The 25,657-nt window shown below is 45.6% G+C and overlaps 1 protein-coding gene across 1 annotated transcript in view; it reads left to right on the forward strand.

Moving 5' to 3' along the window:
- The window catches only part of LOC137526029 (tyrosine-protein kinase SRK3-like), a 120,851-nt gene that overhangs the window by 28,735 nt on the left and 66,459 nt on the right, over positions 1-25,657 (forward strand). Inside the window, exons 5-6 of the mRNA XM_068247240.1 lie at positions 5,793-5,885; positions 12,960-13,016. Of these exons, the coding sequence (XP_068103341.1) occupies positions 5,793-5,885; positions 12,960-13,016 (150 nt within the window). The remainder of the gene's footprint in view (positions 1-5,792; positions 5,886-12,959; positions 13,017-25,657) is intronic.

Consider the following 25,657-nt stretch of genomic DNA (forward strand, 5'->3'; position numbering starts at 1 on the left):
TTACAATCTAAAGGGTGGGGTGGAGACAATAGGTGCGTCTTTTGAGAGGGGGTCTAACAGAACATATTATGGTGCTGGTGTAGGGGGGTATGCGAGCGTGAAGAGGTGAGTTTTGAGAGCTTGTTTGAAGGAATTAAAGGTGGGGGCGAGTCTGACGGCTGGTGGGAGAGAGTTCCAGAGAGTAGGGGCGGCCCTGGTGAAGTCCTGCAATCGTGCGTGTGACTGAGTTATGCGTGGTGCGACTAGGCGCAGGTCATTGGAGGATCGGAGGGGGCGGGCTGGTATGTGCCTGTGGACCAGATCAGAGATTCAGAGATGTAGGTTGGGCAGGTCTTGTGCACTGATTTGTAGGCAAAGCACAGGATTTTGAAATTGATCCTAAAGCTGATGGGGAGCCAGTGTAGTGCTTTACAGAGCGGAGTTGTAGAGGCGCTGCGGTGAGAAGAATGTATCAGTCTGGCTGCCGCATTCATTACCAATTTAAGTGGGTCAGTACGGCTAGAGGGGAGGCCAGATAAAAGAGAATTGCAGTAGTCTAGGCGGGAGATGACAAGGGCATGGATAAGGAGTTTAGTGGTGTCAGGGGACAGGTAGGAGCGGATCTTGGAGATGTTGCAGAGGTGGAAGTTGCAGGATCTGGCAATACCTTGGATGTGGGCGGTAAAGGAAAGTTCAGAGTCCAGAGTAACGCCTAGACAGCGGGCTTGGGAGGTAGGGTGGATTATAGTATTTTCAATAGTGACGTGCAGATCTGGGAGGGGTGCAGCTGTGCGGGGTGGGAATATTAGAAGCTCAGTCTTGTCCAAATTAAGCTTCAGGTACCTGGCAGCCAGCCAGGAGGAAATGGATGTGAGGCAGGCAGAGACTTTGTCCATGGTAGAGGAGGAGAGGTCTGGGGTGTGGAGATATATCTGGGTGTCGTCGGCATACAGGTGGTAATTGAAGCCCATGGAGGAGATGATTTTGCCAATTGAGGCAGTATAGAGTGAGAACAGTAGGGGTCCTAGGACGGAACCTTGAGGAACACCAACTGAGAGGGGTGTAGGAGTGGATGAGGAGCCATTGAAAAATGTTGAAAAGGAGCGGTTGGAGAGGTAGGAGGAGATCCAGGCTAAGGCTAGGTCCTGAATGCCCATTAGCTGCAGGGAGTGGAGGAGGAGGGAGTGGTCGACAGTGTCAAATGCCGAGGAGAGGTCCAGGAGGTGCAGGATGGAGTATTTACCTTCGGCTTTGGCAAGGGCGAGGTCATTTACCACTTTGGTGAGGGCAGTTTCTGTAGAATGGGCTGTGCGAAAACCAGATTGCAGGGGATCGAGAAGGGAGTTGGAGTTAAGGAAGTTGGTCAGGCGTTGGTGGGCCAGGCGTTCAAGAATTTTTGAGGCAAAAGGGAGGAGAGAGATTGGGCGGTAGTTGGATGGCAGAGCAGGGTCAAGTGAAGATTTCTTTAGTAGGGGAAGCACAGTGTCCTGTTTGAATACGGAGGGGAAGATGCCGGTGGAGAAGGAGAGGTTGAACAGATGGGTGAGGACAGGGGCCAGATCAAAAAAATGTGGGCGCAGAGAATCAGATGGGACCGGATCTAGGGGGCAGGAAGTGGCAGGTGAAGTTGCCAGCAGCTGGTTGACTTCCTCCACCATGACAGGATTGAAGGAGGTAAGGGAGGAGAAAGAGGAAGGAGTCGGATGTGGTGGGGAGGCGGGGGCGATAGAGTGGAGGAAAGAAATATCCCTCCGGATGGTTGTAATTTTGTTGATAAAGTAATTTGATAGGTCAGTGGCTGAGAGGGTGGAGGTTGGGGGGGGAGGTGTGGGGTTAAGTAGGGCATTGAAGGTGGCAAAAAGACGACGTGGGTTGGAGGCTTGGGTAGCGATCAAGTGAGTGAAGTATATCTGTTTACTATCAGCGAGGGCAGCATGGTACGTCTGCAACTTAGTCTTGTATCCCAGGAAATCATTGTTGTTGCGGGATTTCCTCCATTTGTGTTCTGCAGCTCGTGTCTCATTTTGTAGTTTTCTTGTGAGGGCAGTGTGCCAAGGTTGGGGGTTGGGGCGACTGTTGGTACGAAAGGTCAGGGGAGCCGCATGGTCTAAGGCTGCAGAGAGGTTACTGTTGTATTGAGCTGCCGCTTCGTTGGGGCAGGTTAGGCTGGGGAGGGAGGAGGAGAGAGAGTGGAGGGGTGTGGCTAGTACATTGGGGTCAAGGTTGCGCAGATCTCTCTGCCAACGTCCAGTTTGGGGAGGGGGACAGGGGTTGCTGGATGGAGTGAGGGTGAAGGTGATGAGGTGGTGGTCGGAGATGGGGAATGGTGTAATGTCCAGGGTGGTAAGTGCGATGGCTTTGGAGAAAATTAGGTCCAAGGTATTGCCAGCACTGTGGGTTGTGGCGTTAGTATGCTGAGTGAGACCAAGGGAGTTGGTGAGCGAGAGAAGCTGAGTGGCAGCAGAGGTGGTAGGCTCATCAATTGGAATGTTAAAGTCTCCGAGGATGATTGTTGGGAGGTCGGAGGACAGGATGTGTGGGAGCCAGGAGGCAAGGTTTTCTAGGAAGTGCGATATAGTACTGGAGGGGGGGCGGTATAGGACTGCAATAATGGCTGGGAGGGGATGGTAGAGGCGGATAACATGGGCCTCAAAGGAGGTAAAGTAAAGAGAAGGGGGAGGGGTAAGGACACGGAAGGTGCAGGATGGGGAGAGGAGTAGGCCCACCCCTCCCCCAGGCCTGTTATCTGGTCTTGGGGTATGGCTGAGGTGTAGACCCCCGTACGATAGGGCTGCAGCTGCAGGCAGGTCAGAGGGGGTGAGCCAGGTCTCAGTAAGGGCAAGAAAGGTGAGGGTTTTTGAGATAAAGAGGTCATGGATAGTTGTAAGCTTGTTGCGGATAGATCTGGCATTCCAGAGAGCGCCAGATAGAGGGAGAGATTGTCTGAGTATGGGGCGGATGGGAATGAGATTGGGGCAAGAATGTTCGTGGGTATGGGGAGGGTGGGAGGTGCGGCGGGGAGAGGGGCTAGGTGGGTAAATTTGGTTGTGGTGGGTGAGGTGGGAAGTATGAGGAGGGGAACGGGGGGGTTGGGAGACCGGAGTGGGCCTGGGGTTAGGATGTGTGGTGAGCAGTGGACAAGGGACCAGGGGGAGGAGCAGATGGAGCCAGAACATGAGGCACCAATAGGGCGGGTGATTAAGGGAAAGAGGAGGAGGTATGAGGGGGGTACGCATAATGATGTGTTGGGGATACATACTGTTGCACTGGGAGTGGTGGTGAAAATAGGTAGGGAAAATGGTGAAGCAGAGGTTGGAGGATCCTTGGTGGTGGCTTACCGAGGGCAATGGAGCAGCGTTTAGTCGTTTATCAGTGCAGTTTGTTTTTATTTGGTGGGGTGGCTTGTAGGCTGTGCAGTTCAGAATTAAGGGCAGAGATGATCAAGTTAGACAGCAATAGTAAGCAGCAGTACAGGTAAGTTACAACAAAGTTAATGTTACCTTGATGTGGTGCTTATTTCTGTTGAATTACTGGTGAATTCTGGTAAATTCGTTTGTGCCCTTTGAAAACTGCCCTTAGAAAGCGAACCGACAAGGTGCTTCTCCTCATATACACATAGCTATAGCATTAGCAATGTGTAATCAGGAAGGAAGGCCTAGTCAGCTGGTGGTCTTATTTCCTGCAACTTCAAACAGATCTGTATGTGATACAGGCTATGATGGAAATTGCAGACAGCCACCAGAAAACAAAGTGTGAACAAACAGCTAGAATTCAATAGCAATTACAATACTGTCTGTAATGTAACTCAGGTGCTAACACTATTGCAGATCACTATTAAGATCAAGAAAGCAAAGGTGAAAAGATACAAAAGATAGCAGAGATTAGACATACAGCAGATGCAGGCTGAAATTAAGCGTTTTCTTGCAGAGATTTCAAAGCAGTTCAGATTCAGAGATTAGACATACAGCAGATGCAGGCTGAAATTAAGCGTTTGCTTGCAGAGATTTCAAAGCAGTTCAGATTCAGAGATTAGACATACAGCAGATGCAGGCTGAAATTAAGCGTTTGCTTGCAGAGATTTCAAAGCAGTTCAGATTCAGAGATTAGACATACAGCAGATGCAGGCTGAAATTAAGCGTTTGCTTGCAGAGATTTCAAAGCAGTTCAGATTCAGAGATTAGACATACAGCAGATGCAGGCTGAAATTAAGTGTTTGCTTGCAGAGATTTCAAAGCAGTTCAGATTCAGAGATTAGACATACAGCAGATGCAGGCTGAAATTAAGCGTTTGCTTGCAGAGATTTCAAAGCAGTTCAGATTCAGAGATTAGACATACCTGTTGAGAGAGGATGAGGAAGATCAGGGAAATTGCAGATTGCAGATTGGGTCACAGATGCAAGTATTATGAGTCATAGATGAGTCAGTGGGTTATAGAGTCATAATTGAATTTTGGTAAATTCGTTTGTGCCCTTTGAAAACTGCCCTTAGAAAGCGAACCGACTTGTCGAACCGACAAGGTGCTTCTCCTCTGTGAACTTACAGACCCAGCCACACCATAAGCATGCTGCTGCGGACAAACCGCCGCGCTGGACGCATGCTGCTGCGGACAAACCGCTGCGCTGGAAGCGGAATCAGCCGCCTTGCCGCCAGTACACGTGGCGGCTTTTCCGCGTTCTCTTACAATGATGTACTGTATTTAACAGCATTAGTAAAATAATTGCTCAGGTCATTTGATTGGAATGTGTAACTATGTCAGTTGACTAAGTTGACTTTATGTTATTTTGTCCGTCTCCGCTTGTATTCAAAAAAGCTCAACAAAAACAAGTTTAAAAAATCTTATTTTAGAAAAAAAAAGAGAAAAAAATGCAACCATTAACAGTTAGAAAGTGATTTAAAAGACATGTATTTACATTAATATGGATGGTGAAGCTATCATTCAGCAGGGTTGCTTTCGAGGACCTCGTGATCACAGATTACCCATGATCACAAGCATTTTTTGGCTCCAAATTCTGAAGAATTCCGAATTTGTGATCAATACAGATTGCAAATTTCGAATTCGCATCTATTCGTGATTAACACGAGTTTGGTTGTGGTCATGGTGAAAATCCGCAATAACGAATTAGCGTTGTGCATGCACGTAAACCATTGGATGACGTCCAAATTTACCTATGCTGTGGCAGAAAAATTAAAAAAAAGAAGAAGATGGTGAAGAAGAATAAGCAAACAAATACAGAAAACAAAAGTTTTTCATCAATTTTTTTTTTTTTTTTTTTTGCTTTATGCATCATTTACCCTAAAAGAAGTTTTGTAAGCAATTTAAAGGCCATTCGTGATTACGGCTCGTGATTCCAGATTCCGTCGTAATAATGACGTGAATGCAAATAAGAAATTGGTTACATGGTCGTGATTGCAACCGAATTCGGAATATAGCAAACCCGAATTTGCGAAAACTTGTATAGGAAAGGGGGGTATTCGGGCAACCCTGTCAACCAGTCACACAAATTCCAAAGCTAGGACTCTGACAGGAATGTAGTTTACTTATAATAAACACCTCTTGTTACTTTTCTCTTATATTTTATATTTTTTACATATAAATGTGAGTAATACTTTATTCAACTCAACAAATGCTGACATTCCAACTTTCATGTTGTTGAGGCTTAAATTCAAAATTAAGCTAAACTTGAAACCAGGTTTTGCCAATTCTGCCCATCCCTAGTATTGAAATGCATTTACTAATTTTTCCTAGTGTCTGTCTGATATAATGATATGCATTTTTACTTTCCTTTACAGTAACCCTGTCTTTTCCCCCTACAGGACAGAAAGTTGCATTTCAGGAGGGTGATGATCCATTACTTGTAATTGAAGATCCAGGAATCATTCAGATTCACAAGAAGAATCCATTAATAGGCATGTTCCTTTCCAAAATGAAATAAAGCTATTTATACTAACATATGCTGATAGAATTAACATAAACCAAAACAAATTGACGAGGGCCCATTTTAAGATGTCATTACAGATATGTCCCTTTTTAATCACCAGTAACTTTATTTCTATGTGTGAGGATCCGCGCGGCTGCCTGCGCAGGCAGGCAGCCTTTTGACCACTGTTCAGGTGTGCATTCTGCAGGTCTCTGGAAGAGAGACCTTCTGTCAGTTTTGCAGCTTGCTGCTGAGGAATTTGCATATGTTTGTCATGCAGATTGCCTAGCCACATCCTTTGTAGCCTTGGTCTATATATACCATGTGATATCACAGACCTGGGCTGGTCATAAGGATTTGTTCCTGTGGAACACTCGTGGAGTGTCAGCCTTGCTCATTGTTTGAAGGTAGCTTAGAGTAATTTCTGGGACTACACTAGGCAGGTTCCCTAGTGCAGTTAGGATTGCATATCTGTTTTGTTTGTCTGTTGTGATTGTCCTGTCCCAGCGGTGGCCGACAGGAGGTCATCCTGATCTTTGTTCTTGGATTATAGCTGGAGCAGCGGTTGCTACCAGCTATCTCATCTGATCTGTCTTGTCTGGATCGCACTCACCTTGCGCTAGTGCTGTGGATCCGTCTGATCTCCATCTCTCTTTCTACACTTGGATCGCACTCGACTTGCGCTAGTGCTGTGGATCCTTCTGGTCTGCTACTCTCTTGCTGTACTTGGATCGCACTCGCCTTGCGCTAGTGCTGTGGATCCTTCTGTTCTGTCTTCCTGGATCGCACTAGCCTCTTGCGCTAGTGCTGTGGATCCTATCTCTCACTTATTCCTGTTTTCGTGTATTTGTCTGGTCTGCTACGAATGCTTGCTGAAGGCTCGGTGAGGTAACCGTTAAGCAAGCGCTCGTGCCCTCTGTTTCATGTTTGTCTGTCGGTGGTTAGTTAGGCGTGCTTGTCTCTGTTGTGCTTATCATGCGGAGACCGCGCATAAACGCGTGAACTGTTGTGAATGAGTGCGGTGTTCGCGTTTAGCTAGCGTTTGTTATTTTCCTTGTCTCCTCATTGTATGATTTGCTGTGCCTTTGCTACTCTCGTGCTCTGCCTTGCTGTAGCCTTGTGTCACCTCTGGCAATCATCTCTCTCGCGATTGCGTTCCTGCTTCATATCTGCTGTTGTGTGTGCACCGTCGCGGGTTGGCGACTAGTTTGGTGCACACACATACAATCTGTCTCTGTGCTCATTCTCAATCGCTTCTCTTGCGATTGCGTTTCTTCCCTTTGTACAATTCCTGTCTGGCATCTGTGGCAAGGCAGAGGAGCTGTTCCTCTGCACTCCACAGCTCCACCTGCCGACAGGAATTTCCCTCTACAGGTGCGTTGCACCTTTTGCTGGGTTCCCTCAAATTATACGCTTGTGGAGGATTTCCGCAGTGTCAGCGCACGTCCTGTGCGCAGATCACGGAGGGAATTCCACAATCGTTACACTATGTATGACACCTAAGCAGGGCCGCCATCATGGGGGACAACTAACACTAGCATGAGGGGCATGGGCCCTCCAGGGGGCCTGGGCTCTGCCCAATGCTGTTTAGAAATCGAAATAGCAATTCCAGCTTTGATGGTCATATGATCGTCAAAGCTTCTTTTCTATAACCTCCTCTCCCCTACCAACCTGTGCTGTGACACCTATACTGGCTCGCTTGTACTGCAACACCTATACTGGCTTGTTTGTACTGCAACACCTTTACTGGCTAACCTGTACTATGACCACTATACTGACTAACCTGTATTGCGACACCTATACTGGCTACCCTGTACTGCAACACCTATACTGGCTAACCTGTACTATGACACCTATACTGGCTAACCTGTATTGCGACACCTATACTGGCTACCCTGTACTGTGACACCTATACTGGCTAACCTCTTCTGTGACAGTGGGGCCCCGGGAATGTGGGCAGGCCTGATGATGTGTGAGGTGACCCAAAATTTCTGATGGTGGCCCTGTAAGTGATATGTATTGATATCAGGACAAAATAATCTTTATTTTAATGGTATCCCAACAATATATTTTTCCTCTACTTTGTAATTTTATTGTATAGTGGTATTAGTTTCAAAATCTATATGGTCAAACAATGTTGTAATAATTCACAGTATATCCCCACAACTGCATCTATCTATCTATCTATCTATCTATCTATCTATCTATCTATCTATCTATCTATCTATCTATCTATCTATCTATCTATCTATCTATCTATCTATCTATCTATCTATCTATCTATTTATCTATCTATCTATCTATCTACAGTATTTTTGGGCTAGTGCACACCAGAGCAGTTCTGCAGCGTTTTTAAAACGCTTGCAGGAGGAAAAACGCTTGGCTAATGAAAGTGAATGGGGTGGTGCACACCAGAGCGGCTCATTTTACCCCAAACGAAAACTCCCGGGCTGCAGCATTTTTTTTTATTTTTTAGGCGTTCTGTCTTCAATGTTAAGTATAGGAAAAACGCAAAACTCTCTGAAAAACGCCAGATCAGAGCAGTTTTCCAGGCATTTTGTTACAGTAGCTGTTCAGTAACAGCTTTATTGTAACAATATATGACATCTACTACACAAAAAGGCTCCAAAAACGCTAAGCATGTTTAGAAAACCTCTCTAAACATGCCTAGGAATCGCTCTGAAATCTGCTCACAAAAACGCTTAGCGTTGTGCGGATCTGCTAGTGGTTTTTGGTGTGCACTAGGCCTTAGTGGGGATATACTGTGACTGTGACTTACAACATTGTTTGACCATATATATGCAGTAAAACCTTGGATTGAGAGAACTTGGTTTAAGAGCACTTTGCTATACAGTCAGAAATTATTGTGAAATTTTTACTTGATATACAATCAATGTCTTGTTATGTAAGCAAAAAAAAAGTATACATGCATCTAGTCATCACAACTGAGCTGATAGTTCTTCTCCCATTGGTGCTGCAGGATTGTACTTAATTGTACTCAAAGGAATGCTGTAAGGGGGGTGGGGGAAAAAAGAGTTGACCTTACCTGGGGCTTCTAATGGTCCCCCACAGACGCCCTGTGCCCACGCAGAAACTCATTGATGCTCCGACCCCTGCCTCCGGTTGACTTTCGGAATTTGCAACTTTACCAACCACTGAATCTGGGCGGCCTCCTCCTTGCTCCTGCTGACGTCAGCGTGAGCGAGGACACGGACGCGCAGGTGCAGTGGTTTGTGACTTTAATTAAAGTCGCAAAATCCAAAAGTGAATCAGTGGCGGGGACCGGAGGATCGTGATTGGCTGAGCAGGCACAGGATGTCAGCGGGGGACCATTAGAAGCCCCAGGTAAGTCCAACTGTTTTCCTCAAACCCCACCCCCATTACAGCAATTTTTTTGATCTCCTTAGAATTCTAGCAGTTTATTTATGCAGCAAAAGCTGTCATATGTGTATGTTTTAAGTTTTAATGTTCAAAATTTCACAAACTACAAAGACTGTTTCTGGTCACAAAAGTGATGGAAAACTAGTTTCAAGGCTCTAACACCTGGACAGGGGCATGGTAAAGGGCAATCTATGCAAGTTGACATAGAGTCGGGTTCTATACCCTAAAGGGCAGAAATCACTATACATTTCTACATTTGAGGAATAAAGGGCTGCTTTTAAATGTCCAGTGTGGTAATGTACCTCCGAATTTTGGGGCTGGAATCATGGGAAGAGAGCTGTTCAGCCCTTTTAGGATCCCAGAAAGTGTAAAAAGGACCTCTGAAAAGTATGTGGAATTTCTGACTGACTACTCTCCTCCTGAGTACAAAAAGAGGAATTGTATTTTCTGTCATAAAATCATCTTCATGCATGACAATGCACCATATCATGATACTAGGAATACCTTTGCATCATTGGCTGCTATTGGCATAAAAAGGAGAGAAAATCAGAAACTCTCTGAAACCCAGAAGTTTAAAGAGGAGCTGTTAGGTATAAGGTCTCAGAGAAAATAAACACATATATCAGTAGCTAAAGATTGGCTGTACTTACATTACATATGCATTTCACTGTCCACGTTTGTACTTCACAGAATTTGTATATAGTATATGCAGAGATAGATGCTCCTGACAGCTCATGGCAGGCTCCATGTTTTTCTGTCAAATGTGTCGTCATGTCCTGCCTGCTTCCTGATCACAGATAAGCTCGTACTGAATAACACAGTGTGCAGTGAATATTAATGAGCCATGTGGCTAGGAACAATAGCTGACTCCTGCAGTGTACTCTGCCCGGAGATTTATCAGTGCTACGCGCTGGACTGATTACAAGCTGCTGTAACGTCTCATTAGCAGCCGAGGGGAGGGCCCTAGAATGCTTTGCAGTATAGTATGCGGCTTGCGTCCTCTTGGGTCTATAACAGCCTTGCTGATAAGCACACATCAAAGGTAACTGAGATTTTTATCTTCACTAATGGCTTTTTGGCTTCCTTCTAAACTGTTTAACACAGGAGAATAGAGGTTTAAATTAGCTTCTGCAGCCTGACAGTTACTCTTTAAGCACCCTGGCGTTCTATTAAGATCGCCAGGGCAGCTGCATGAGGGTTTTTTTTAAATAAAAAAAAAACTATTTCATGCAGCCAACTGAAAGTTGGCTGCATGAAAGCCCACTAGATGGCGCTCCGGAGGCGTTCTTCTGATCGCCTCCGGCGGCCAAAAGTAACACGGAAGGCCGCAATGAGCAGCCTTCCGTGTTTGGCTTCTCCTGTCGCCATGGCGACGAGCGGAGTGACGTCATGGACGTCAGCCGACGTCCTGACGTCAGCCGCCTCCGATCCAGCCCTTAGCGCTGGCCGGAACTATTTGTTCCGGCTGCTCAGGGCTCAGGCGGCTGGGGGGACCCTCTTTCGCCGCTGCTTGCGGCGGATCGCCGCAGAGCGGCGGCGATCGGGCAGCACACGCGGCTGGCAAAGTGCCGGCTGCGTGTGCTGCTCTTTATTTGATCAAAATCGGCCCAGCAGGGCCTGAGCGGCACCCTCTGGCGGTAATGGACGAGCTGAGCTCGTCCATACCGCTAAGGTGGTTAATGAATGCAATGACTGTGAAGCTGCTATTAAATAAGGGGTCCTATGTTAACTTGTAACTTGACCTGCTAAGATGTTTCTGATTGGACTAGCTTTTGATTTATTATTTATTTATTGTATTTATAAAGCACCAACATAATACGCAGCTCTGGACATTAGTTTAGTTTACAGACAATATTTAGGTGTTACATACAGCAATACAGGAATACAAGAAAATGTAAGTAAATTTGATTTAAAGAGACACTGAAGCGAAAAAAAAGATGATATTATGATTTGTATGTGTAGCACAGCTAAGAAATAAAACATTAAGATCAGATACATCAGTCTAATTGTTTCCAGTACAGGAAGAGTTGAGAAACTCCAGTTGTTATCTCTATGCAAACAAGCCATTAAGCTCTCCGACTAAGTTAGGCCACATACAGACATCAGACCATAGTCTTTGGAAAATGAAAGATCACAGACCAATCTTACCACCCTTCCTGTAGTATAAGAGCCATACTCTACACAGTCTTTTCTATGGAGCTGAACTCCACATCAGAAAAAAATCTTTGCAAGATGCTGCACACACAGATGCTGTACAGACACAAAAGATCAGTATCTGCAAAAGATCTGTTCCTGCCAAAAATCCATTCCTGCAAATTGCAATGATAGTCTATGAGATCTGCAGATCATCATACACACATGATTTAACTGACATTCATCTGCAGATCAGATCCACCAGGATGGATTTTCAGATCTGCAGATCTGCAGATGAATGTCAGTTAAATCATGTGTGTATGATGATCTGCAGATCTCATAGACTATCATTGCAATTTGCAGGAATGGATTTTTGGCAGGAACAGATCTTTTGCAGATACTGATCTTTTGTGTCTGTACAGCATCTGTGTGTGCAGCATCTTGCAAAGATTTTTTTCTGATGTGGAGTTCAGCTCCATAGAAAAGACTGTGTAGAGTATGGCTCTTATACTACAGGAAGGGTGGTAAGATTGGTCTGTGATCTTTCAGTTTCCAAAGACTATGGTCTGATGTCTGTATGTGGCCTTAGTCGTGGAGAGGGCTGTTATCTGACTTGTTATCTCAACTGTTATTGAACTAATTACTTTTCCTCTGCTAGAGGAGAGGTTATTATTTCACAGACTGCTCTGAAAGAATCATTTTGAATGCTGAGTGTTGTGTAATCTGCAGATATTATAGAATGATGCAATGTTAGAAAAAACACTATATATCTGAAAATAAAAGTATGAGAATATTTTCTTTGCTGCTAATCTTCTAGTAATTATTCATAGTACACAACCAATTCACTATATCATATATTTTTTTTCGCTTCAGTGTCTCTTTAAGTAAATATGACCTTATAATGCTTCAAATTCAACAAATGACCATTTTCAGTTTTTTTCAAACCTATTAAATGTTTTGAAACTCTGTTGTGCATAATAATTGGGAACAGTGTATATTAACTTTTTTTTTACTTAAAACAACATATTGTTATCATTAGGAGAATAATTTAGTAATATTTAAATTACTGTATATTTTAATGGTTGATCACTTGCAAATGATACTGACTGCCACTTGCATCAATGTGCATAATAATTTGGAATGCGGTGTATATTAAACCGTACAACAGCAAATGTCCTTTTTTTAGGTTAAAAAAAAAAAGGTTTCCTTTGAATTTTTAAAATCAATGTTCTCAAAATTACAATTACAAAAAAAAACTATATTATTTTACAAGAATTGCAACATGTCAACCAGCAGAAGGGAATACAAAAAATACAACTCTGGACTTAATCAATTATAAAACATCTAAAAATAGAGGAACTTTGGTTTGAGTTGTTGGTATTATAGTTTTCTCATTTGTTCTTTTGAAAGGGAAACGTATTTAAAAAAAAAAAAAAAAAAAAAAAAAAACCTGGTAAAACTTTCTCAATGCAGTAGGTGTTAATGTGTGTTTATTTATGTTTTCCAGCAGATGTCTGTCATAATGATATACATCTGTGCTGTCTTTCAGTAATTGAAAATGCAGAGCCAGGAGTTCAGAAGATCAAAGACAAGATTCCATTCATAGGTAAGTTGTATTTTTTCCATGTGCATTGTCTGCTGATTGTTTGGTTAAGTCATTGGATTTGGATATACTCTCTAAACTGTGGTACAGTCTTGTGCACCGTAAGTAGACCATAATGCAGTATGGTAAAACATGTACCATGCACAGGGCAGCCATTAGGGGGGTACAACTGACACTGCAGTGAGGAGCCCAGGGTTTCTGGGGGCCCTGCCCCCCCCCCCCCCAAGCGCTGGAAGGTCCGCATGTGCTGGCTGCAGGCCTGTGGCTCACTAACTAGCATACCGTGTTGCAGCACTGAGAGAAGAGTGACATCAGCACTTGAACGTTGGGAGCAGATGAGTGAGCTCGCTACTATACTATACGGGGGAACCTATACCAGGTTACCTATACTGGGGGAACCTATACCTGGCTACCTATACTGGGGCACCTATACCTGGCTAAGGCAGTGGGACGAGCTGAGACAGAAGGGGACAAGAGATAACACAGGGGGATAAAAGGGGCAAAGGGGGAACAGAGGAGGACAAAAGAGGCACAGCGAGAAAAGAGATGAGATGGGAACATGAGGTCACACAGAGGGACAAACTGAGGTGAGACAGAGGGGGGCAAAAGAGGCACAGGATGAAAAGAGGGGGACAAAAGAGAATGGATAAAGGATAAGAACGGACCTACGAGTCCCTATCTCATTTGTTAACCAGGGACTACCAGTATTTTGCTAGTACTTGGCTCCACCCACAACATGCCATGGCCACGTCCACTTTTTGATGCATCACGCTGTGTATGCCGCTTTCTTCAATATTGGAGCCATGCACATTTTTTGCTGCAGCACACTTCGTGCACGGACACAGGGGTGGGGTGGTTAGTGGGCGGGCACAGCAATCAGTGGGTGGGCCCAGGCTTGCTGATGTGTGAGGGGCCCCAAAATTTCTGATGACGGTCCTGACCATGCGCTACTTATTGTGCATAAGACTTTATGTAGGCTATTCTGATTACTGCAGCTTAGTGAATATACCCAATTTTCATCCATCTAAATCATAGCAGTTGCTCTGACATTGAAAAGTTGCTGGGATTTATCAATGCCAGTCTTGCTGTCAATACTCTTTTGTAAAGGAGGAAAGGGGAGTAATGCTGGCCTGTAATGAGGGGGGGATCAATTTAATTTAGTGCCCCCGTGGCTTTATGTGGTCAACCCATCACCACTTACGTTACAGGATATACAACTTTTGATCCCCAGTTGGTAGACACTTCCACCTATATATCATCAAGGAATCTGTTCAGGTATTTGTGACAATCCAACCTCGCGATGCCGTCTAAATAACGTTAAAAGACCGGTGCCCATACATGTACAATCCCAATTGTTTATATAATCAGTAAACTAAAAATATCGATTTCACGCTGGAAATCGGGTCATTTTACTGCCACCACTTCTCCAGTTCTGTAGTGAGGAAAGAGACTCCCGCTAGCTATTCCTAGAAGGAAGAAAATGGTTATTTACAGCCTAAGTAGCAAAATTACACTTTATAAGAAAATAAGAAAATAATGGAGTAGTATGACTCTTCGGAGGGCAGGTTCTTTGTAGCAACTATCAGATGACCAGAACAGGCACAAGACTGAATGATAAAATCGTTAGTTTTATTCTAAAACTACATACACACAGTATACTTTAACCCACAGGTAAATATACCTGTCTGGGCGAACAGATTGGTTTGATAGAAAGAGAGTAGAGATGAAAAAGAAACAGAATGTCTTAAAATACAGTTCAAATACCATTATTGGTAGTCCATGCGGCAATTGGAAGTCCTTGGCGGAAAGTCCAAGATGGTGAGTGCCACGTGGCCAGAGGCCTTTGTGAGAAATAATCCAAGTGATTTTGCCAGTGTCCAGCTGGCTGTCGATTGATGTTAATTCGATGTCAGATTTTAGATGATGGACCCTGCTTGGACTCAGTGTCGTGTTTTTGATCCTCACTGTAGTTGGGAGGGGTTATGACACGTACAAGTCCAACCTTGTGAAATTTTAATAGAGGCACACTGGCGAACTCAGGGGGCTATTCCGGGTGTCTGGAACCTCCCCCCTGCACTGAGCTGTGTATTCAGCCAGGGAAGCCTGCATAATATAAACAGCCTCATTCTCCCTCCCTTCTTACTTCTGGTGCCTCCCTCCAGCTAATAGAATGAGAGAGGCAGCCCAGCTTCCCTCACAAGAAGATGTAGCCTGCAGTGAGAGAATGTTGATTATGGAGTCCTGGACTCTCCACAGCACAGAAGTGTCAGACATGATGAAATTAGAGTGCAGGCAAGCTGGTAAATATGCACAGCATGATGCAGAGCTTGCCTGGACTCAGGGTCTGTGGGCAAACATCTGTCTGGTCTCTCCCCATTGTTATAATGACTGCATGTGTGGATAAGGTGTGGATAACAAGCTGAAAAGTTTTTGACAGTCCCTAGACTCCAGGAGGGCTTCTTTCTGACTTGTGTGAGAGACTGACAGGGACAGGAGTCCGATTACAGGCAAGTAGCCTGTGTGATGTGGGACTTCAATACAGATAAGTTCTCTGCTCCATCTCAGGCTATTCTCAATTTCTCCACTCCTCTCTCTGGGCTAGTGCAACGCCAAAATGACAATAGCAATCGCTAGCAATTTGTGAGTGTGATTTTGTGAAGTGATTTTTAGAGCGATTTTTGAATGAATTGCTCAAAAACATGCTACATGCATTATACCTGCGATTTTGAAAAAATCACAACGCTGCTGTGGGAACACCCACATAGGGTAACATTAGCCAAGCGCTTTTCAAATCACTGTTGATTTGAAAAACGCTCAGAAGCACTCTTGGTGTGCACCAGCCTCCTTCATTCACCTTTGTTTCCCTCTTCCCCTAGTGCTGGTTGGCGGAGTCTTCTTGTCATACAGGAAAGCTAAATAAAAGTGCAATTCTGGTGAGGCAAATTATTATTTAGTATTTATATAGCGCCGCCATCTTCCGCAGATGCATATATCCCTGCATCATATGGGTATCGCTTGCGCTATGTGAAACTATGTAGCATATTCCACTGAATTGTCCAAACTAAGTCTATCTCCTGTTCCTCTCTTGGGGAGTTGTTCCAGCGCTGTACCCCGTTCACATTTGCTGCTACCAGAAGCCCTCAGAAACACTCGTGTCCTTGAGTACTTCCAAAGATAGGCAGCTCCGTAATACGCCAGCTAACTTTTGTGCATGGGCAGTATGGAGCCACCTGTATTCGGAAGCACTCGGGACATACGTGCTTCTGGACCTTTCAGGAACCCCCCCCCCTTAAAAATCCTGCGTTTGCCCCTGAGGCAGTTCTCCTGGGACAGAGAGATGTTGGCCCAATTCCTGTTTTGTCCGGTCTATCTGTGCCCATAGGTCACACCAAGAAACAGAATGCATATTGACACTCAGCATAATTTTACAAATCATTTGATACTAAACATAATGACCATGGATGGCTCATAACACAGTTTTTTACTTCCACCATTTTTAGCACTGGTTCTGGAAGATCCAGATGGTTGAAAATCTCTCAGGACCAGTGTCAAGTGAAGTCTAACACACTCTGAAAATTTGAAGGACCTGGTAGCTTTGTAACACCGTAAATATTTTCAGACTCTCGTGGGTGAGCCTTGCAGTTCCTAATTGTAGGAAGATGGAATATAGGATTCTGCAGGCTATACCGATCATCCTCTTTCAAGCTCTGCCCATGTGAGAGGAGTGAGGTGGGTTAAAAGGCCAAACTCACTCATTGAGATACTCAGGTAACTCTCCACACTCTTGACATCAATATTGGAATCAGCCTCGTTTCTAGGGGCGGGCCAGGAGGGTGATAACCTTGAGCACTGTGAGGGAGGGGGGAGCCTCAGCCTCACTGGGAATCAGCCATGGGGAGGGGAGCCTGACTTCTCCCTCCCTCGATCTCCCCGGGGCCCCCTTCCATGCTCCCCTCTACCATACGAGGCTTCCCTGCACTTACACTGCAACAAAGGGCTACACAGAGGGGGGCCCCAGGAAGAGTGAGGGAACATTGTAACATGATTATGACCAGGAATTATCAGAAGATTTATTTCATTAGACTCTAGACTTGCTTGTTCAGGATGACCTCCTACTCTCGGTAGACCATCCTCGTCGAAAAATGAACATTTCAGAGGGTCTGTACACTCAGTAAGCCAGATGTCTATTCAGCAAACCAACGTGACGTTTCGATGCCACAGTGGGTCCCCTTTATCAAGGCATATACAGAATGGTAACCATACATCATAGTGCTCCCTTGGCTTATAAGCAGGACATCTTCAATAAACACACCCTTTCAATTCAAAAATCGGTGCCATAAGCACTAGCTAATTAGCATATGTATATATTGGGCAGTGCAAACGATATGATACATGATCAGAACCTCTCATGTAAGAGAAAGTCCCTATGCATCCCATTCCACCAAGGCTTCCCTGTGGAATGGGCAGTGCGTCCACTGTGGCAGCAAGCTGACATCACTGCTGGCAATCATCTCGTCCCCACAGCCGTTGGGCGGAAACCCTGCCTCCCCATCGTGTATGCGTGTCCGCCTCCCTGCCGCTATCTGAGTGCTGGCTCCGCCCACTCGTTCACGTGGTCCGACTAACCGTACACAGATGCAAGGGTGGGCAGCTAAGCAATGGGCGGTCACCTGACAGCGCTCCGACGTAAGCCGTTTCTTGGTAACAACATGCTCAGCAATCACGCTGAGCCCTGCTGTTGTGTCGTGATCATACAAAGTGGTGCGTCCTGGATATCCATGCTAACCATAACACGATGTCAATAAGCCGAGCATGTGAGTGATATCAGGGGGTGGAGCCAGCTCACAGCTCCACCGAAATTCTGCACATGCAAAAAACATGCAATGATTTTGCATAATTGGGGGTTGCTGGCTTAGCAATAGCTACCGCAGCCACCCACACCTGCACAAAGGGGTACCAGATGTGCCAAAGCCACCTCACTATTAGTGTTGGGCGAACATCTAGATGTTCGGGTTCGGGCCGAACAGGCCGAACATGGCCGCGATGTTCGGGTGTTCAAGCCGAACTCCGAACATAATGGAAGTCAATGGGGACTCGAACTTTCGTGCTTTGTAAAGCCTCCTTACATGCTACATACCCCAAATTTACAGGGTATGTGCACCTTGGGAGTGGGTACAAGAGGAAAAAAATTTAGCAAAAAGAGCTTATAGTTTTTGAGAAAATCGATTTTAAAGTTTCAAAGGGAAAACTGTCTTTTAAATGCGGGAAATGTCTGTTTTCTTTGCACAGGTAACATGCTTTTTGTCGGCATGCAGTCATAAATGTAATACAGATAAGAGGTTCCAGGAAAAGGGACCGAAAACGCTAACCCAGCAGCAGCACACGTGATGGAACAGGAGGAGGGCGGCGCAGGAGGAGAAGGCCACGCTTTGAGACACAACAACCCAGGCCTTGCATCAGGACAAGAAGCGTGCGGATAGCAATTTGCATTTTGTCGCCATGCAGTCATAAATGTAATACAGATGAGAGGTTCAATAAACAATAAACAGTAATTGGTGTTGTCCAGAATGCGCACAATGCGTGGGTCGCGTTCAATGCAGTCCTAGGCCGAAGAGGTCATAGCCTAGGGTCACAAAAACCTGTTTATTTGGGCAATTTCAATGGTGGCGAGTCTGACGTACATAAATCGCAGCAATGGCCGTTAGCAACGTCTGAATCTCACGAAATGTCTCATGCAGGTAGAAGACATATTGTTAGACTTGGGCTCCAAAGATGGGTTCCCTACATCTCTGCAAACCAGAGTTACAGGGCTCCAAATTTGGTAAAATCCCCCATAGGCTTTCATTGGGCCTCCTATTTACAGTTCCAAAATCTCACATCTTTTCAAAGGGCAATTGCTCAGCAGTGGCAAATTTTCTAGCATTGTAGGGACCCTTAGGGGGAACATGACTGGTGAGTTTCGGGCCCCTAGGCCAAAGAGGTCATAGCCTAGGGTCACAAAAACCTGTTTATTTGGGCAATTTCAATGGTAGTTATGCTGACGTTCATAAATCTCAGCCATGGCCGTTAGCAACGTCTGAATTTCACGAAATGTCTCATGCAGGTAGAAGACATATTGTTAGACTTGGATTCCAAAGATGGGGTCCCTACATCTCTGCAAACCAGAGTTACAGGGGTGCAAAATTGGTAAAATCCCCCATAGGCTTTCATTGCCTCCCTATTTCACTTTCCAAAATCTCACTTCTTTTCAAAGGGCAATTGCTCAGCAGTGGCAAATTTTCTAGCATTGTAGGGACCCTTAGGGGGAACATGACTGGTGAGTTTCGGGCCCCTAGGCCAAAGAGGTCATAGCCTAGGGTCACAAAAACCTGTTTATTTGGGCAATTTCAATGGTAGTGATGCTGACGTACATAAATCTCAGCCATGGCCGTTAGCAACGTCTAAATTTCACGAAATGTCTCATGCAGGTAGAAGACATATTGTTAGACTTGGATTCCAAAGATGGGGTCCCTACATCTCTGCAAACCAGAGTTACAGGGGTCCAAAATTGGTAAAATCCCCCATAGGCTTTCATTGCCTCCCTATTTCACTTTCCAAAATCTCACATCTTTTCAAAGGGCAATTTCTCAGCAGTGGCAAATTTTCTAGCATTGTAGGGACCCTTAGGGGGAACATAACTGGTGAGTTTTGGGCCCCTAGGCCGAAGAGGTCATAGCCTAGGGTCACAAAAACCTGTTTATTTGGGCAATTTCAATGGTGGCGAGTCTGACGTACATAAATCGCAGTAATGGCCGTTAGCAACGTCTGAATCTCACAAAATGTCTCATGCAGGTAGAAGACATATTGTTAGACTTGGATTCCAAAGATGGGGTCTCTACATCTCTGCAAACCAGAGTTACAGGGCTCCAAAATTGGTAAAATCCCCCATAGGCTTTCATTGGGCCTCCTATTTACCGTTCCAAAATCTCACACCATTTCAAAGGGCAATGGCTCAGCAGTGGCAAAACTCACCAGTCATGATCCCCCTAAGAGTCCCTACAATGCTAGAAAATTTGGTACTGCTGAGCCATTGCCCTTTGAAAAGATGTGAGATTTTGGAAAGTGAAATAGGGAGACAATAAAAGCCTATGGGGGATTTTACCAATTTTGCACCCCTGTAACTCTGGTTTGCAGAGATGTAGGGACCCCATCTTTGGAATCCAAGTCTAACAATATGTCTTCTACCTGCATGAGACATTTCGTGAAATTCAGACGTTGCTAACGGCCATGGCTGAGATTTATGTACGTCAGCATCACTACCATTGAAATAGCCCAAATAAACAGGTTTTTGTGACCCTAGGCTATGACCTCTTCGGCCTAGGGGCCCGAAACTCACCAGTCATGTTCCCCCTAAGGGTCCCTACAATGCTAGAAAATTTGCCATGGCTGAGAAATTGCCCTTTGAAAAGATGTGAGATTTTGGAAAGTGAAATAGGGAGACAATAAAAGCCTATGGGGGATTTTACCAATTTTGCACCCCTGTAACTCTGGTTTGCAGAGATGTAGGGACCCCATCTTTGGAATCCAAGTCTAACAATATGTCTTCTACCTGCATGAGACATTTCGTGAAATTCAGACGTTGCTAACGGCCATGGCTGAGATTTATGTACGTCAGCATCACTACCATTGAAATAGCCCAAATAAACAGGTTTTTGTGACCCTAGGCTATGACCTCTTCGGCCTAGGGGCCCGAAACTCACCAGTCATGTTCCCCCTAAGGGTCCCTACAATGCTAGAAAATTTGCCATGGCTGAGAAATTGCCCTTTGAAAAGATGTGAGATTTTGGAAAGTGAAATAGGGAGACAATAAAAGCCTATGGGGGATTTTACCAATTTTGCACCCCTGTAACTCTGGTTTGCAGAGATGTAGGGACCCCATCTTTGGAATCCAAGTCTAACAATATGTCTTCTACCTGCATGAGACATTTCGTGAAATTCAGACGTTGCTAACGGCCATGGCTGAGATTTATGTACGTCAGCATAACTACCATTGAAATTGCCCAAATAAACAGGTTTTTGTGATCCTAGGCTATGACCTCTTTGGCCTAGGGGCCCGAAACTCACCAGTCATGTTCCCCCTAAGGGTCCCTACAATGCTAGAAAATTTGCCACTGCTGAGCAATTGCCCTTTGAAAAGAAGTGAGATTTTGGAAAGTGAAATAGGGAGGCAATGAAAGCCTATGGGGGATTTTACCAATTTTGCACCCCTGTAACTCTGGTTTGCAGAGATGTAGGGACCCCATCTTTGGAATCCAAGTCTAACAATATGTCTTCTACCTGCATGAGACATTTCGTGAAATTCGGACGTTGCTAACGGCCATGGCTGAGATTTATGTACGTCAGCATCACTACCATTGAAATAGCCCAAATAAACAGGTTTTTGTGACCCTAGGCTATGACCTCTTCGGCCTAGGGGCCCGAAACTCACCAGTCATGTTCCCCCTAAGGGTCCCTACAATGCTAGAAAATTTGCCACTGCTGAGCAATTGCCCTTTGAAAAGATGTGAGATTTTGGAAAGTGAAATAGGGAGGCAATAAAAGCCTATGGGGGATTTTACGAATTTTGCACCCCTGTAACTCTGGTTTGCAGAGATGTAGGGACCCCATCTTTGGAATCCAAGTCTAACAATATGTCTTCTACCTGTATGAGACATTTCGTGAAATTCAGACGTTGCTAACGGCCATGGCTGAGATTTATGTACGTCAGCATCACTACCATTGAAATAGCCCAAATAAACAGGTTTTTGTGACCCTAGGCTATGACCTCTTTGGCCTAGGGGCTCCCTAAGGGTCCCTACAATGCTAGAAAATTTGCCACTGCTGAGCAATTGCCCTTTGAAAAGATGTGAGATTTTGGAAAGTGAAATAGGGAGGCAATGAAAGCCTATGGGGGATTTTACCAATTTTGGACCCTTGTAACTCTGGTTTGCAGAGATGTAGGGACCCCATCTTTGGAACCCAAGTCTAACAATATGTCTTCTACCTTCAATTCAGACGTTGCTAACGGCCATGGCTGAGATTTATGTACGTCAGCATCACTACCATTGAAATTGCCCAAATAAACAGGTTTTTGTGACCCTAGGCTATGACCTCTTCGGCCTAGGACTGCATTGAACGCGACCCACGCATTGTGCGCATTCTGGACAACACCAATTACTGTTTATTGTTTATTGAACCTCTCATCTGTATTACATTTATGACTGCATGGCGACAAAATACAAATTGCTATCCGCACGCTTCTTGTCCTCATGCAAGGCCTGGGTTGTTGTGTCTCAAAGCGTGGCCTTCTCCTCCTGCACCACCCTCCTCCTGTTCCATCACGTGTGCTGCTGCTGGGTTAGCGTTACCGGTCCCTTTTCCTGGAACCTCTTATCTGCATTACATTTATGACTGCATGCCGACAAAAAGCATGTTACCTGTGCAAAGAAAACAGACATTTCCCGCATTTAAAAGACAGTTTTCCCTTTGAAACTTTAAAATCGATTTTCTCAAAAACTATAATCTCTTTTTGCTAATTTTTTTTTCCTCTTGTACCCACTCCCAAGGTGCACATACCCTGTAAATTTGGGGTATGTAGCATGTAAGGAGGCTTTACAAAGCACGAAAGTTCGGGTCACCATTGACTTCCATTATGTTCGGAGTTCGGCTCGAACACCCGAACATCGCGACCATGTTCGGCCCGAACCCGAACATCTAGATGTTCGCCCAACACTACACGTGACCCGTTCGGCCAATCACAGCGCTAGCCGAACGTTCGGGGAACGTTCGGCCATGCGCTCTTAGTTCGGCCATATGGCCGAACAGTTTGGCCTAACACCATCAGATGTTCGGCCGAACTCGAACATCACCCGAACAGGGTGATGTTCTGCAGAACCCGAACAGTGGCGAACACTGTTCGCCCAACACTACTCACTATCACAAAATAGGAGAAAAACAGAACATGAGAGTCACGGTGTGCTTGTCAAGGAATGGGTCAGGCTTTTTTAATAAGCTGTCTTTAGGGATAGGCTTGTTGTAAGCAATATAGTCAATCCCTTTCATATAGACTTCATGATGTATGGTTACCTAAACTTTAGATACGATGTATAGACAAGTTACTTGTGCTAGTTAGTTTTTCATCTCAGATCCACTTTAAGCCTGATGTTGCAGCATTTTCTCTGCAAGCATCCACGATCAGAGGACCTGCTCCATTTGCGGCCATTTTCACTGATACCCTACTGCTGGTGTGGCACTTAGAAAAATTCAGTGCCAACATAAGCTGCCCTATGGATTAAATAATTAATAACACTGTGACTAGGTGTAACTCAATCCTGCACATGCTCATCCATCTGTGTGAGCAAAATCTAGCCATCCGGCATTACTTGGTCAGGGTGATGGAGGCACTAAGGCACATGGTACAGTCAAACAGCTGTCCTATTTTTCCTGTGACCAGTTGATGCAGATGTGGACATTGTGCAAGGTGAAGGCCTCCTGTGAGCAGGCCACAAATGTTGGGAGTTAGGAGTGGTCAGGCTGAAACCACTTCATAACCATCATCTTTTTGCTTGATGGTATCTGGTGGGGCATCATGAAAAGTGGTGATATGAAAAGAGTGGAGGAGTTTTGGCGTAGAGGAGGAGGGTGACATTCGACTATACTGCACAGCAAGCATCATGAGGAGTAAGAAGAGACTGTGGCAACATCAGGAGTTAAAAGATGACTAGGAGGTAGTTGAGGAACAGGGCAGCCATCAGGGGGGTACAAGAGGGACAGTAGTATGGGGCCCAGGAAGGGCCTGGGACCCAAACAGTGGCAGTCCCACTCAAGCCTCTGCTGGCAATTATTCTACCATGGCACAACAGGAGTTGTGTAGTCAACTCCCTCTTCCCTGCTGCGTGATTGGTGAACACGTATCAGTGCAGGGGAGAGCGCATTTTAGGTGACAGGCAAGTCAGAGAATCAGAATCAGAATCACTTTATTTCGCCAAGTACAACAAGAGCTGTAATCGGAATTGTTTGTGGTACACATGGCATAGGCATAATTAGTATAATACAGACAGACGCACAACACGTACACTTGAAATGCAGTAGTCAGTTCGTATCGGCCATTTCACTGCTATTAAAAAAACACAGGTAAATAATAATAATAATAATGATAATAATGATAATAATAAAGATGCAGGTAGTGGCCTCAAGTCAATTTTGATGAGCCCAGGCAGGCAGCGGCGGGAACCGGCTGACCAACCCAGCTAGAGTGCGCTGATATGCAGGCCAGATAGGGGGAGGTTGGAGTTCAAAAGCCGAACAGCTTGGAGGAAGAAGGTGTTCTTCCGCCTGGTGGTTTTGGAAGGTATTGCCCTATAACGACGGCCCAACGGGAGGAGCTTAAAGTAGTGGCTGCCAGGGTGTAACGCTCGGTGAAGCACAGAGAGGTCTGATTACCGGTGAACTGCAGTATCACAGGGAATACAGACGTATATCAGATTATATGTGATCTGCAGTATCACCGATAATCCAATATACTAGCTAACCTCTGGTCACCTGCGTAGAGTGTAGTGATTGGTGCAACAGTAATACAGAGGACTAGCCTCAGTGCAGCAAGGAGAACTGCACAGATTCCTTCCACAGGTCTGAGCTCTCCAAGACGGGAGGAGTCAGACTAACAGTGGGGAGGAAAGTCCGAAAGTGACACTCAGGCGTAAGTGTCACTGACAGGACAGGGAACCGCCTCTAATCGTGAGGTCGGTTCTCGGGGTCGGGCAAGCCGAGTCGTAACCACACAGACAGATAAGGTACAAGATCAGCAGACAAAAGGCGGAGTCAGAGTACAGGCAGGGTTCGGCAACGGGGTATCAGATATATCGGGGTACAAAATCAGGAGGCAGAAACAGAGTCTAGGAGCGAGCTGGGGTTCGGTAACGGAGAATCAGAAATAACGAGGTACAAGATCAGAGTACAGAAGAGTAGTCAAGGCAGGCAAGAAGTCATAAAAAATATCACAATCAAACTAGTACTTTAAGCTATCAACGGAATCTAGCTTAGTGTAGGATTACAGCTCCAGCTGGTCCCGGCACACTAACGGATCTGACTAACGGATCTGGGTGCTCCCACGTATGTGAACGCAACACCAGACAAGGAACAAATGAACAGCTGGCCATATATATACATGGAGGCCTCTTCAGCCCCTCCCTAAGTGCTGGACCAATCAGGAGGGAAGCCAGGGTCAGCTGACCAACCTGGTCAGCTGACTATCTCTGGCTGGCATTTATGTTCTGCCTGAGTGCGCACGCGCGCGTCACTCTAACTCCAGAGGGACTACATGTCCCAGCCACAGCAGCCCTGCTCTGTGCCTCCACAGCGGAGGCATGCGGGCCAACCGCCGCGTCTAACGCGGCGGTTTCTCCGCGCTCCGCATGTCTCTGCACGGGAACAGCCGCCCCATGCTGGGAGGAGGCGGCTGCCTCCCCGTGTGTGAGGCTGCTGTATGCGGGAGGAGCCGCCCGCCGCTGGCTCATGGCGGCGGCTCCTCCGTGCTTTCTCACAGTGCCCCCCCCCCCCCCCCGAGGAGTGGACTACGGACAGCTCCTTCCAGGTTTTTCTGGGTGTACTGCATGAAATTCTCTCAC

The sequence above is a fragment of the Hyperolius riggenbachi genome, chromosome 7 (assembly GCF_040937935.1).
Source record: "Hyperolius riggenbachi isolate aHypRig1 chromosome 7, aHypRig1.pri, whole genome shotgun sequence".
Classification (NCBI taxonomy): Eukaryota; Metazoa; Chordata; class Amphibia; order Anura; family Hyperoliidae; genus Hyperolius; species Hyperolius riggenbachi.